This window comes from Spermophilus citellus, assembly GCF_964194105.1.
Source record: "Spermophilus citellus genome assembly, chromosome: 13".
NCBI lineage: Eukaryota > Metazoa > Chordata > Mammalia > Rodentia > Sciuridae > Spermophilus > Spermophilus citellus.
This window is the reverse complement of record NC_138193.1, coordinates 4548932-4564215: the sequence shown is the minus strand read 5'-3', so window position 1 is coordinate 4564215 and position 15284 is coordinate 4548932. Positions and strand designations below refer to the sequence as shown.

The 15284-nt window shown below is 45.5% G+C and overlaps 1 protein-coding gene across 1 annotated transcript in view; it reads right to left on the bottom strand.

The window, feature by feature from the left end:
- IL1R2 (interleukin 1 receptor type 2) overlaps positions 1 to 11428 on the bottom strand; it is a 35825-nt gene extending 24397 nt beyond the window's left edge. The window contains exon 1 of the mRNA XM_081265389.1: positions 11307 to 11428. Coding sequence (XP_081121515.1) covers positions 11307 to 11320 — 14 coding nt within the window. The 5' untranslated portion in view covers positions 11321 to 11428. The remainder of the gene's footprint in view (positions 1 to 11306) is intronic.
- Between the last annotated feature and the right edge of the window lie 3856 nt (positions 11429 to 15284).

Here is a 15284-nt window from a genome sequence, read left to right as displayed (position 1 = left end):
TCCTCGTAAATCTCCTTAAAAGGAGATTTAAAAGTCTCCTTTCACCAATCCAACTACTGGGTATATATCCGAAGGACATAAAATGAGTATATTGAGGAGATATCCGCACACCCATGCATATTACAGCATAATTGACAATAGCCAAGATTTGGAAACAACCTAAATATCCAACAATGGGTGAATAAAGATTATGTGATGTATATATACATACACCATGGAATATCGTTCAGCCATAATAATGGGTGAAATCCTGTCATTTGCAACAATAAAGGCAGAACTGGAGGATATTATGTTAAATGAAATAAGCCAAACACAGAGACAAAAATTGCATGACCTTAAACATACTTGGAATCTAAAAAAAATGATGCCCACATAGAAGTAGAGAGTAGAACAGTGGCCACCAGAGTGAGGGGTCAAAGAAGATGGGAAAAATTGGCCAATGGGGGTCTGAAGGTACAAGGAGCTAGGAGGAAGAAGTACAATTGTTCTAAGTACACAATAGTATGACTCTAGTTAACAAAAATGTATTGTACATTCCAAAATGGCTAGAATATAGGTTTTTGAATGCTCTCACCACAAAGAAATGATAAATATACCAACCGATATGCTCATTACCCTGATTTGGTCCACCATATAATATACGTGTATCCAATCATCACATTGTACCCCAAAATTATGCACCATAGGGCTGGGGTTGTGGCTCAGCAGTAGAGTGCTTGCCAAGCCCATGCGAGGCCCTGGGTGCGATCCTCAGCACCACATAAAAATAAATAAATAAAATAAAGGTATTGTATCCAACTATAACTAAAAATTAAATATTAAAAAAAATAAATAAAAAGATGTGCACCATTATTATGTGCCATTAAAGAAAGTAACAACAACAGAAATCATCCTTCCACTAACCATCCTTTCTTCCAGCTCGGTATGAATATGTTGGCTGGACTGTGGCTACCATCTTGGACCATAAGGTACAGATGGCTAACTGAAAGTGATGGGACAGCGAGAAGGGAACTTGAGTCCTCGGTGCCTTGTGAAGCCATTCACCACCCTGGAGGGGCTTCTCTTATAAGCCCAGGCTTTCTGGCTCACGCAACCAAACCCAGTCCCAGGATGTCATCTGTCTGACTCTGCATTTGTAGAAAGAACCCCGGGGATGGTGCCCTTCTGTGTCCTGCCAGGTGCCACATTCTCATGGCCCTCTTTCTGACACTCAGCTGTTTCAAGAAGAGTTCCTGCTCATTGACTGAAAAGTCCTTTTGACTCAGGAGTCCCTTCTCAGGCTCTCCTCCCATGAAAGCAACCCCCACCCCCAGGCTCACGTTCTATCTGGGTCAGGCTTAGCCTGGGGTTATGCAAAGGTCTATGAATGTGTTTTAAATGGCCCTAACACCAGAAAGTCCAGCTGTGTCCACTCAGGGGCAGTCACTCCCTAAGCTTCACAGAGTTATGGAGCTGAAGAGCCTTAGAGAAAGCTACTCCAGTCTCTTCTTTGGACAAGTCATGAAAGTGAGTTTGAAGTAAACCCTCTTCTCCAAATCGCAGAACTGGTCAGATAAGGAGGAGATGCTTCAATTAGAACCCTGCACCAATGGAATGAGATCCTAAAATATTGTCCTCCGGCACCCTTACCCCCAGCCATGGGGGGTTTGTTTTGGTTTCTCTCCCTGAACTGGGGCAAAAAGAGGCGCTGTACTGTGATTCTGCAGGAAGTGGCTTCAGAGAAACAAGCCACAAGCACATAGTAGTAACAGTTTTCAATAATCAAAACCTCAGAAAAAGGCTGGAACCAAAATTGCTGCAGTGTGGGAAACAGTAAGTCTTTGGCAGGCCCAGAGCAGGGGGCAGAATTAATTTGCAGAGATTTTCAGCAAAAGGCTCTTCTCCTGCCCTACTTTCTCGAAATGCGTTCTAAAATCACAGACAACTTGATGCTCCTGTTGGAATCTGAATTGACCTTCTTACCTGAAGAAATAAATTTTAAGGGCTGTTCAATCCAAGTATTTGAGTTTTAAATCTATGACCCTGTTTTTTTTTTTCCTTGTCAAATAACCACATTTCTTTCACTGCCTTCACTCTGAGAAAACAGAAGGTTAGCGTGAAAAGGAAGACTGGGCATAAGAAAATGACAAAAAGTGGAAAATGAGTAGAAAGTTGAAGGAAGGAGAAAGGGCTAATAATGCAGCTGTGCCCGAGGCCATGACAACCATCCTGGGGCCCCCGAGACACTAAGTCACCTTTGATCCCTGACTGTCTACTTCTGGCCCCAGACTCCTGTTCATGGACAATATGCATAGCCTAAGCATATGTAGATATTGACACCACATGGGGTTTTTTACATTTTATTTTGTTTTATTAGAACATTCTAGCTATACATTCATTTTGATAGATTCATACATGCATGAGATATAATTTACTCCATCTCAATCCCCAGTATTTCCATTTTACCTTCTGTCTTCCCTCCTCTGGTTCCTACATCACCTTTTAATTTCATTTTTAAAAGTCACCAAGAGATAGAAAAGTTGAAAAAATGGGATGGCCAACACCAGTATATATTTCACCTAGATTTACTGTTAATATTTTTTAATGTTTTTTTTAGTTGTTGATGGACCTTTATTTTATTTATTTACATGCAGTGCTGAGAATCGAACCCAGTGCCTCACACATGCAAGGTAAGTGCTCTACCACGGAGCTATAGCCCCAGCCCACTGTATATGCTCTTTTAAATCCTAGAGTTGAAAATATTTTTGAAGTATCCTGTCCAATTTCCATATTTTTTTGAAATTTTTTTATTTGTTCCACTTAGTTGCTAATTGTTAATATTTTGCTGAGTTTGTTTTATCCTCATTCTCTCTGTCTCTGTGTGTGTCTGTCTGTATACATGTATATACACAGGCGCATGCACACACAAGTGTACATGTACATATTTTCACCTAACACTTGAAAGTCAAACTTCACTCCTGAACACTTCAGAATATGTGTAGGAATACATTTTTTAACAGATTAAGAATGAGCAGATATATGATAGCTCTGGGAATGAATCTCAAGCACTTAAAAGAAGTAAAATTTTTATTGTATGTTATATTTGAATATATCCAGGACTGAATTCATCCAGAAGATTAAACTTCTCTTTCTTAGGTCTCAGGCAACTGTCCCAGCTCTGAGTCAGGTGGAACAGTCATTTAAAGAACAAAACAGATGGCAGGAGTTGAATATTAATGAGGTCAACTAGCTATCAGACCTCATTCCCTCCCATCACTTAGTCACTTCCAGTGTATCAAATGAATTCCTAAAAACCCACACATGTTTCATCATATAAAAACCATTGGAAACCCATGGAAAATAAATATTTATATCAAAAGTAAGCTTGGGAATTTCCTACAAATCCAAAATATGTAGGAAAAAAAAAAGTCTTAAGACAAGCTTTCAGGAAGCCACAGAATTTTAAAGGTATGTAGGATAGGGAATATCTGCTGGGTTCAAATGCAGAGAAACACAGGGCCAGGTGCGAGGCAGCTTTGGTTGGAAAAGACACTGGCTCAAAGTGGAACTCCTGATGGTTTGTCCAAAACGTACTTTTGTTCTGTAGAAGAGAACAGCTAGTTTGGGCAGGACTTTGTCCAGGATGAAGGGAATTCCTCGTCCTGGATGTGACAGCTGGCAAATCCTTGACAAGGCTCTCCAGCTCCCTGGGGAAGACTGGGGAGAGAGAATCACTTCCTGGAAGTCATGGCCTAGAAAGATCCCTCCTGGTCCAGGAAAAGCAGGCCTGGAGAGGCTGAAACACAGCTCCACCAAGTGCTTCACACCCTCTGTGGCTTTTTATCTTGTCTTGCTTTGTTTTGTGTTGTTTTTTGGACAGCAAATACTCCTTCTCACCAAACCTTGGCCAACTTCTGTCCCAAGAACCACTGATGAAGAGCCACCTCCATCAATCAACCCGACTCATGTGCCTGTTCATTCCACTCCTCTAGTCACAGTTTCCGTTCCCAGTAAGCTTGGGTTACTCATCACCCCCAGCATGAAGGACCATCAACTAAGGTTTCTTTCACCTTCCTCCTGCCTCAGGCCCTCACAAGAGCACTCCTCTAGCTCAAAAAAAAAAAAAAAAAAAAAAAAAAAACATGCTCCAAAATGGCTGATGAGGAAGCTTTGCCCACAAGCCTCTGGGCAACCACAGAACAAATCCCCCCAGGCCTCAACTTCTCCCAACCTGGTGTTGTGTAAGAGGAGTTTGCAGCTCTGTACAACCCCAGGGGATAAAACTCGTGAGTCTGGTCTGAGTCTAGCCGAGTGCAGCATCCCCACTGTAAACATGGAACAGTAGAAATAGATCTATCAAAGTCACTTGCCCAAGGCTTCAGAGCTGGCAGCATGATAAAGTGGGATGTGAACCCACGTTGTGCAGTCCTTAGTCTCAATACCTTCTCTCTCTGCTCTGTAGAAACATCAAAGCCTACCCACCCAGTCTTCCCAGGGTCCCCTATAGCAACTAAGCCTATCCCCTTACAAGATGTCCACTTCTCGTCTGGGGAAGTATCTGAAATGCCTCCCACTAAACTCCATTCATTAGTCAGATTCTACCATCGGGAGCAGCTCAGGAGTTTGTCTGCCCTCTCCAGTAGTCCCTGAGTGCTAGAGAGGCCATACAGAAGAGCCCATGGAAAATACAGGAGAGAGCAAGTGTGCGTCCTGCCTTCCCTCCATGTAGTAGGATGACCCTGAGCAGCTTTTATAGCCTGCCTCCGTCTGTAAAATTGACATAATCTAAAGGACATCTCAGGCAGGTTAGATGACTTGATGTATAAAGACCTCAGCACAGAGCGGCAAAGCAAAAGTACTGAAGCAATAGTAGCTTTCACCAACATTTCACAGAAGCAGACTCAGGTACTTGGGGAGGTGACTTGATGAAGGGCACACTGCTGGCAGATCTGAGTGAGAAGGCAGAGGCTCTACTGTCTGTACTCTGCCTCCTTCCTGCTTTGGGTCCATCCCATAGCCTGAGAACTTTCTAATGTCACAGTCAGTTCAGTTACTATACTATACTAGAATTGTGTTACTACACTAGAAATGAGTGCATCATTACCTAAGGGAACCAAATAACTCCAAGTGCATAAATCCAAATTTTATAAATATTCGACATATAAACACACAATCCTAAGTACCACACCCAGAAACACACACATACACATTAATAAGGCCTGCTATGAATTCAAAGACCAACATCTTAGTGTTACAGCCCTTGCGCATCTGGAACTGGAGATTGGAACTGGATCCTGGCTTTACCACTTACTGGCTATGTGATCTTAGGCAACCACAGAATCACTTACACAATCTGGGCCACAATTTCTTCATCTCCAAAATATAAAGGTTGTGCTAATGAGAACTCACTCCCAGGCACAAAAACCCTAGATTTCTAAGACAATCTGGATTGGAGCTTAGGCTGTGGTCCTGGGCATAGCTTCAATTTCAAAAGCATCAAATCAGGGGGTTTAATCAGACACAGAACTTTTCTGAAAGTTCCATGGCCAGCATATGGCAGAGCCAACACTCAGGACTTTGGCGTTCTCCTGGCTACTAGAGTTCTAGCACTGTTGGACCACTGCTAGATATGCTCTGAGGGTGATGGGAAAGGGGCTGGTTGCACATCTTTAGACCAAATGCTGCTTTCAACCTCTTGTAATCTGAGTATAGGAAACAACTCAAATATTTGAATAATTAAACATCTAGAAAATTTGCCCATCTAAAACTCCACGCAGACAGAAGAGACAAAGACAAAAAGACCTAAGGAGCTGACAGAACCAATAGGATCCTGACACAGGGCATGTGTATTTACTCACAAAACCATCTTTGAAGGCTTCCTCCAGATGTTCTTTCCCTTTACTGGTATGAGTGTGGCTAGTCTTTCAGGGCAGTAGATTGTCTTTTCCGCAGGTGGCCACAACCACATCTCCTATCCCACGTGGTCTTCTGTAATGTCACAATCTCTGCACTCAATTGGTGGAGGCCAGCTCACCTCCATTGAATGCGGGCTGGCCTGTATCCCATGTGTGATCAACAGAATGCAGCCGAGTGATACTATGTGACCTCTGGAGCTAGGTCAGAAAAATCCAGGCAGCTTCCACTGGCTTCCCGTGGGATGCTCACTCTCTGGAGAGCTGGCCATCACGCACAGAACCTGTCCATTTGGAGACCACCTTTTAGGGAGGCCACGTATAGGGGCTTTGGTTGAGCTATGGGTACAAAACAGCCAAGGTTCCTAATGACTTCCCTGAATCATAAAGAACAGTTCAAATTGTGTTCAAAACCCTCTTTCTCTAGAATGGGACAGGATATAACACTTTTTACAAAAAATAACATTTTAATTACCTCTCAATAGAATTAAAATACATTCCTATCCTATATTATTCTACCATTATTCTTCCCAGGAAAGAGGAAGAACAAAGCCCTCCACAGGAAGGAGGGAAGGAAATGGGGAAGATATTCCTTGCTGCTAGGAAGGAGAAGTAGAAGAAAAGGTCCTCTGGGATCCAGGGTGAAAACAGTGAAGTTGCAGGAGGTTCCTATTTCTTATTCTGGACTTAGATCCTGAAAGCAAAGACATAAAGATGAAAAAGAGTGAAGCTTAACGCAGAGGAACTTTTGCCCCACTTCCAAATTGGGTGTCTGCAGGAACCCCTCTTTGTTAAGGTTAGGAGCCCTGACCAAGATGGGGGCACTAAGGAAGAATGGAAAGAATGGTATATGGCGTGTTGATAGAAGGGATGTGAGTGTTCCTTTCCTACTGCCCTCAGTTCTATGTCCCTGTGGAGAGATCCAGACTTTCTGCTATGTATCTGGAGGAGAAAGGGAGGTAAACTGAGATCTGGGCTAAGATGGGCCACCCTGCTGAAGCACAAGGTCCCCGAGAGATAGGCTGCAGGGTATTCAGAAAGAGGGGGGCCACCCTAGAAAGCACCGCCGTAGCAGTTAGTGAAGAAGCACTCTGTCAAGGCACTGAGCTCTCTGCCCTCTGCTACCTCTACTTTCCCGAGGCTCCCCAGAGATCTGTGTAGTCCAGCAACAGATGCTGCAGCATCTGTTCTGATTGATAGGCGCTGGTGTCCTGCGGTTGCTAAATATCTAGACACACCTGGACATTGGGAGGAGAGAAGCAAGACCACAGCCAAGATGCCGAGGACCTGTGGAGCCAGTGAGAGACACAGAGAAGACCAGCTGGTCACAGACTGGCTCTGACACACCTGAGCACCAGATCGCAGATGATTCCACTCATGGTTCCCAGTAGTAGAATCACCTCATAACCAGGAAGATGTAGGGACATCTCTGGGGAAGCCAGGAAGAGCCCCAGATCAGCAGGTGTGTACCAGCCACCCTGTGGATAGAATAGAGGAAGCAGTGTTCCTAGAGGACCATTCTCTAGGAACACTGCGCCCCCTATTCTAGACATCCTCCTCGCTAGAAGAAAGGGCCAGGTGAGACCATGGAAGTCTGAGCATCTACCCAAAAGAAACTGGATAAATCCAAGAGAGGCAGCGTGGCATTGGGGAAGTGGGTAGATAACACCCAGTGGGAGCTTGAATTCCTCTTCCTGGGTAGGAAGGGGCCTCAGGAGCCCCGTGAGAGTCCCACTGGAAGAGTGAGTCCAGGTAACCTTTGGGGACAATGATTTGTCATAAGAATAAATTTTCTCCAGGCTCCATCTACTTTAGAAATATTTCCTTCCAAGATTGTGAAGTTCTCAGAAAAGATGTGGGTTTTTTTTTTTCTTTTTATGCTTTGAAAAATTATCTCCCACTCACTGGAAAATGTGTTTCCCTAACATGGCCTGTCCTCTGAGGGTCACCGAGGGCAGCAGCCATCCTGACCCTTGAATCCAGAATATCGATGGGAAAAGTAAAAGTCAACAACAACAAATGCCTAAAAATACCAAGAAGTTTTTCATGCATTCTGTGTGGGAAAATCCCTTGCCACAAGAAAACCCAGTCCTTGGTCCAAAGACAGCCCAAAACTCTCTGGGTTTTCCACAGGCTCCAGAAGCTCCCCCCAGGAACCCTTTGGCTCTTCGCTGGGGCTGTGGGTAAGTGTCCGTGTCCCTTCCCACCCACACTTCACCCTTCTGGCTTCTCTCCGCTTCCCCAGGCTCCACCAGCTCGCTGCCATTGGCAACAACAGCTCCAGGAAGGTGACATTCTGAAACCCTGTGTCCTGCCCCGCCACTCCAACCCACCTGCCTCAACAGCAGGATAGGGTAGCTACAGCACAGGCAATGTCAAAAACACTTGGCTCTTTTTGACTTTGGGGCACTCAAAGAGTTCGCCTCTATGCCTTTGGCGTTAGGCGCGACACAGCACTGGGAGGAATCGTGCCACTTCCAGACTCACTCATTTTTCTGCTGGTGTTCAACCCTCCAGCCCTCTCTGCTCCTGCCACGGTGATGGCTGAGCCCTCCTCTATCAATGCTGCCCTGGTAACATGGTCATGCCCTCCTGACAGGCTGAGGTCTGCTTCCATCTACTGATCCACCCGTGGACTCCTGTCTGTCCCTCCTCTGGTTAAATAGGAATAATCCCCACCCCTTCCAGCACTCATATCAAAACAGTATGATTCCTGCAAGTGGACTGCGCAAGTACTGTTTGCAAAGCGGCCCGTGCCCTCGAGTGGCTATGTGGAGCCGTCATGGTCTGACACAGTTGACCAACAATGACGACATAGCATGAACAGGAAATAATACGGTAGTGTCCTGGGTTGATCTGTTCCATGTTACCCCTGCAGTGTAAATTGGATGCATGCCACTCAAAGAGAAGTATCCTCAAAGGACATGGTATGATTGCACAGCCAACTTAACCTATTTGCTATAAATCAGATGTCTGGGCTGAGTTTACCCAGAGTCTCTGCACAGAATCCCACAAAACTGAAGTCAAGCGTGAACTCTGCTCCTTCCCTAAGCTTAGGTCCCTGTTCCCCGCCCACACAGTGGTTGTGATTGGAGGACTCGGGTCTCCCTTCACTTGATCTCTGCCCACCAGGGGCCATGCTCAGGCCCCAGAGGCCACCTGCTCTCCTACCCCCATGATCCTCTCCACCACAGGACAGTTTGTTTCTTCAAGGCTCACAGAAGATCTGTCGCTGCTTCCAACATCTCTGGTCCCTTGGCCCTGGCCCCTACCCCTCCTACAAAGAGTCTCACTGCTTAGGTCAGGCCACTGAGCATGCTCTTTCTTTTGATGATCCTCACGTCAACTGACTGGGAACCTAAATGTCATCTGTAAAATCCTTTTGCCCTTACCATATATGGTCACCTAATCCATGGGTGTGCTCTTCCATCTAGTCACATATCCTAGCCTCACTGAGGGCATGAATCAGTGGAAGTTCGAGTCATCCTAGAATTTTACCTATCACACACATATAAGAAAGCCTTCTGATGAATATTAGTTCTAGGAAATTTAAGATCCACCCAAATATTTACATTCACTTATTCATTGCTCCCAAATAGGAACAGTCTCTCAAAATTATCTAAAGCCTGGTTACTCAGAGTGTAGTCCATGGGCCAGCAAAATGAATAGCAATCGTGAGAAATATAGATTCTCAGGGCCCATTTGAGACCTAAGGAATAGCATATTAACAAGACTCCCAGGTGATGGGAGAAACATTGATCTCAAAAACCCTTGTCTCAAAATAACTCCCTGACAGGCTTCCACTGGACATGAAACCTATCTCCTCAAGAAGTGGTTCTCAAAGTGTGCTCCCTAGACCCGCAACTCCAGAGTCACCTGGGAACTTATTAAAATGCAAGTCCTCAGACCTCACCCATATCCACTAATTAGAAATTGTAAGTGAGCCCAGCAATCTGTGCCGTAATGAACCTGCCGGCGACTCTGATGCAGACTTTAGTCTGAGAACCCCAGCCAAAGGTACTGCCCAGATGAAGTGTCCCCAGGTGGAAAGAAATTGGTAGTAACATAAAAGGGCCACCTGAATCTGCACTTCTCATACTACTTGGACCGCGTTGTCACTCGAAACCCACTCTGCTATCCTGGGATACAGAGAGGAGGGATTGGGCTCTGTGGGTGTTTGGATCACCTGGCTCTACTTGTCCCTCAGTTGGAGGTTGTGCCAGGAGTGGAGAAGCTTCCAGATCAACTGACACTACATCCCCACAGCCCCACCATCCCTAAGCCAGGCTTCCTTCTTAATTCTTAGGAGAGCCACAGAAGAATACAAAGAAAATGGACATGCTTTTCACTGTGGCTTCAAGGGAGGAGCTCTCTTCTGTTTGTGCATGTGGGAATACCACACTGAGCTGGGGAAAAACAAGCCCAGGACCTCTGGGAGGCCAAGCAGGGAAAAACAGGGCAGGGAAAGGGTGGGTCTGGTGAGAGGTGGGATGGAGCACCTAGAGGGAATCCTGGAGCCTTCCACTGCAGACAGGGAGCACTGGGACATCCCGGGAATAGCTGGTTAAATCCACCACCTCAGCTGACACCAGAGAAAACAGAGATGAAGAGCTTTGCCCAAGATCACACCATGCTAGGAGGCCAAGCCAGAGGGTAGGGGTTGAGGAATCCTGAGGGGCTGGGGGTTGAAGAGGGAAGCCCTCCAAAAGGGGATGGGGTTCTTACTTAAAAAGAGTACAAACAAACACGTCTGTGGCGCCTTATTTGGGCCAGGCACTATTCCAAGTGGTTTTAGCCTTACTCAGATTCATGGACGGTATGATCACTACTTTGGGATGGGGAAACTGAGGCACCGAGAGGGTAAATTGCCTAACATCACACAGCCAGTAAAAGGCAAAGCTGGACTTTGAACATCCAGTCCACTTAGCCCCAGGGGCACACAATTCACACCACTGTATCTCCTCTCACAGACAAACGTGAGCACCAGCTAGCCCTGAGAGCTAAGGTATTAGAGAAGTCACATGCTCTTAAAAGATCAAGCATTCTACACTAGAAAAGTCCCAAGAGCCTTCCAGGGGAGAAAGCCTCCACACTGGGCATAGGTCAGTCCGTTTTCCTCCTGTGGCATTCCAGAGGAATTGAGGAAGGTCCTTAGAAAACCTCTGATCCAGCCCCTTTTATGGAAGAAAAACTGAAGCCCAGAAACATCAAGGAACACTCAAGGTCACCTTCACACAGGTGAAGAAGGTCACCAATGAGGAAGGTCACCCAGATGAGTTACCTGAGGTCAGGAGAAATCAGAAGAGTTGCCTGAGGTGGTACCAGAAGCAGACTCTGGGGTTCTGACTCCCAGGTTTCCCTCTCTCCTCTCCTCCTCTCCTCCTCCTCTCCCTCCTGCTCTCCAAAGCCTCTTACCTGCAGCTCTGCATTCTTGCCCTTTGTTGCTTCTTGCCTGGGGACGGCTGCCAGGCCAGACTTTCACCTTCAGTGGAAGCACAGCTGTCCAGGCAGGGATTTATACCCTCCTGCACACTGGGATTTCCTAACCAAGCTGTGTCACTGGCTCCCGCTGGGTGATGGTGGACACACCTTTTTCCTCCTCAGAGCAGCGCCCCAGGCCCTGGTGCATGATCACCAGATGGGGAAGTGGCCAAGGAAACTCTGGGTAAGTTTCCCTATTTTTTGTGACTTTTTAAAAATTACGTATTTCCAGCTGAGAAGTGGTTTTAAAGTGCTATGTGTTTTTCGACTCAACCATGGTCCCATTAAAGGTAAAAGCAGATCTTTAAACCAGCATCGCAATTGGTCCCCAATCCCACCTCCAAGGAATCATTCTGGGATCTAGGGAAGATTAAGGCTAAGTCTATGGTTTCTTCTTGTTTTTTTTTTTTAAGGTTTATTTTTATTTTTATTAGTTTTAGGTGGACACAATATCTTTACTTTACATTTATGCGGTGCTGAGGATCAAACCCAGTGCCTCATGCATGGTGAGCACTCTACCACTGAGCCACAACCCCAGCCCCTGGTTTCTTCTTTTTTCTTTCTCTTTTATTTCATTCTTACATGACTTTTTCATTGCCAGGTGATAGGTGTTAATTTTTTTTAATTTTTTCTTCCAGTTTGTGGAATTTGTCTGAGTAGTTTCTATTCCGATTGATAGTGGACTACGTCACTAAATTACATCCATATAAAACAACTATCTCATCTACCTTCTACGGGGCCTGAAGGTGCTTTGGCTTGCTCCTCTGACCCACACGTGTCCCCTCCATGAACGGTGAGCCTGACCTGCAGCTGCCTCTGGAGCTTGTTCATAGACCCCCAGGTCCTCTACAGACCACACCATGCACAGAACCAATTTTGGTCCTCTCTACCAACACCTCCTACTTCCTTGATTCAAATCCATGTGGGTCAGTCCAGACAGGACTTCAAAGAACTGGTGGTCCAGGGCTCTCCTTGCTATGAACAGGAAGCCAAGAAGAAGAGCATAAGAACTTGGCCATGGCCTCCCCCAAAAGGCGAGAACCAGACTTGAACCTTCCTGAGCCATCAGCCCTGCACGGCCTCGGCAGTCTCCTGGGTTCTCTCACAAATGTTAGGAAATGTCACATAGCCTAAAGGGGTGTAGTTCAGGGTCCGCCTATTGGTGGATGGAAAAGAAGAATGCTTTTCAAAACATACTTTAAAATCAAACTTATTAACTTTGATGACACTTTCTGCCTGGTTTATTCAAATCTTCACATTCTTATAGGTGAAAAAGGCAGATATGAAAACTTTTTTGCAGGAATCTTGGGAATTTCATACCCAGAACAAATGGCACAAAGTCAAAGGGCCCATTTGGCCCTAGTGTTATTCTCTTCCTAGCAAGAAAGGTAACTCTCAGAGGTTTCAATTCAGATTGAGTAAATAATATCTGAGAAATGTTAGAACTAGATGGAAACTCAGGGATAATAAAATCCATTCTCCAGTTTAAAATGAGAAAACTGGGGTACAGGCACTTAGGAGGGCCAAGAGTGAAATGACTTGATGGATTTTGACTTCATGAAGGGTAGCATTCTTAAGGAAGCTGGGAATACCCCAAAGTGGAGTTTGTTGGGCAAAGGATATATTACATTCCCACATACGTGTATTCATTTTGCAAACATCGGATGAGAGAGTAATACTTGTCCCATCCTTTTGACATGGTAAGATTGAAAAGGAAGCTATAAATTTGGGGTTAAACCAAATAAATTTTGAGGGTATGAATTCCCCCCCCCCCACCAGGAAGCTTTTCCTAAATACCATCATCTCTCCAGAAGAAAAGGACATGCAAATCATCCAGTCCTCCTGGCCACGCTCACTGGACCTGAGTGAACACATCCGTCCCAGCGGATCTTCCTTGTTGGGGATCTTCTTTGCTAACTAACACAGGCAGCCCAAGGCTTAATGCTGCCCAGAGGGGAAGTGAAATCATGCAATCTGCCCTTGGCCTGAAGGGTAACTGCTGATCCTGTGACCTAGAAAGAGGAATTTGCATAACCTTCCTTTTTTATTTTTTTTCTATGGGACAAGTCAATCACAGAGTCACAGGATTGCTTGAAGAGTCCTTTCAAGAACTAATCCTCGAACTCGATGGTCACCTGCGACTAAACCCCCCAGCCTGCTGTAGGAGTCACTGGGCCATGGCTACTTTTCCTGTCATCATCTACTCATGAGCCACCATCTATGGCAACTTTCAGCTCAACTTCTCCACTAGCTGATGGGAAATGCGCAAGGCACAGAATGTTCTAGAGTATCTCGAAATCCTCTGAGGTGAACGTTGCTCAGGGTGTTTATTGCGCTGATTGAAGCAATGATCCTTCACTTTTTAGAATGAAGGAGGCCTTTCCACGGTCAGTTCTGGCTCACAAATCAGCAGCGCCCTCTAAAAACCCTGTGGCTAGGCCCTGACCTCTGTGCTTCCTCGTGATGTGCCGGCCAACGGACGGGGGAAGGTAAGAAGGAAGCTTGGAAAGAGGAGGAAGGCACCTCTTGGTCACTATGTCATGTATGTGTCCCCAGTTTTTTTAGGACAACCTCAGCTTCAAATACTCCAGCATATTACCGTCACCAACTCACTCATTCTTATCAGATCAGAGTTCCAGAATTGAGCGGCTAGAAAATATAGTCATTAAGCCCCTAGGACAAAATTTAGCTATAAAAACCTCACAAAGAGAATTTTAAGGCCTGCCCTGGTCAACTTGTCAATCACAGAAAAAAACTCTACGTCTTATTCATGGAGCAGAAGGATAACTATTCCCTCCACATACGTAACTTACAAACATACTGACAATTTAGATATTGACTCCAGGTGGGCTTCAGTCTCCTCACCTGTACAGTGAGTGCTCTGTGTCCATTTGCTACTGCTGTTGTAACAAATGACCACAACTAGTGGCTTAAAACAATTGTCTTAAAGCTCCAGAGGTTAGAAGTCTGACATGGGTCTCAGTGGGATATGATCACATATGAGCAATGCGGACTTCCTTGTGCAGACTCCCGGGAGCATCTGTTCCTGTGCCTTCTTGAGCACTTGCAGGTTTTCTCATTCCTTTCTGTAACCCCATAGTATATCACATCACCTTCTTCTCCTTTGGGTTTCTCACCTCCCTCTTAGCAGGACTCTATTGATCACCTTTGGGTTCCACACAAATAACCCATTATAATTTCCCTCCTCCCCAAATCCTTAACTTACATGGCATGTTTACAGTTTCTAGGGATAGGGACATAGACATCTTTGACTCCATTGTTCATCCCATCATGAGCTGAAAGTTTCCTTCCAGTTTTCAGTGTGAGCTTTACAATTCTAAACAGAGACTTTACAAAGAGGTTCTGGCCTGCATGGTGGTGTGCCATTGTGAGACCACTGCAGCCCAGGAGTGTCGGGCCAACCTGGGCAACACAGGAAGACCCTATTTCTTTAGAAAGAAAATGACTCTGCATAGTTATGGATTGGAATGCCATAATTCCTTCCACGCCCAAGGTGAAGATTGTCTGGGAAAAGGAGATAGGACTATGCCTTGAGATTTACAGGAGCAATTTGATTTTGCCAGTGAGTACAGAGAAAGTCCCATCTTCATTGTGGAAGAGCTTTTGTGTTCCAGTCTTTCCTTTTGGTTCCTTTTCCCCCATAATGAGTTTTCAAGACAGAAACTGGGAAAGGAAAAGAATTCTAGGGAGGCCAGTTGCAACACTGATGGCCACAGGCCACTCTCTCTCCAGCCTGTTCTCCCCCAGGACTCAAAGCCTAGGTGGCAGGCAACTGGAACTCAGTCCCATCTCCATGCCTATTGCCCCTCCCACGAGCACTCAGGCCCAGTCTATCACCCACGACCCAGAGTGCTCTTCTGACCACTCATGGAGACTTCCTTCCACCCATGG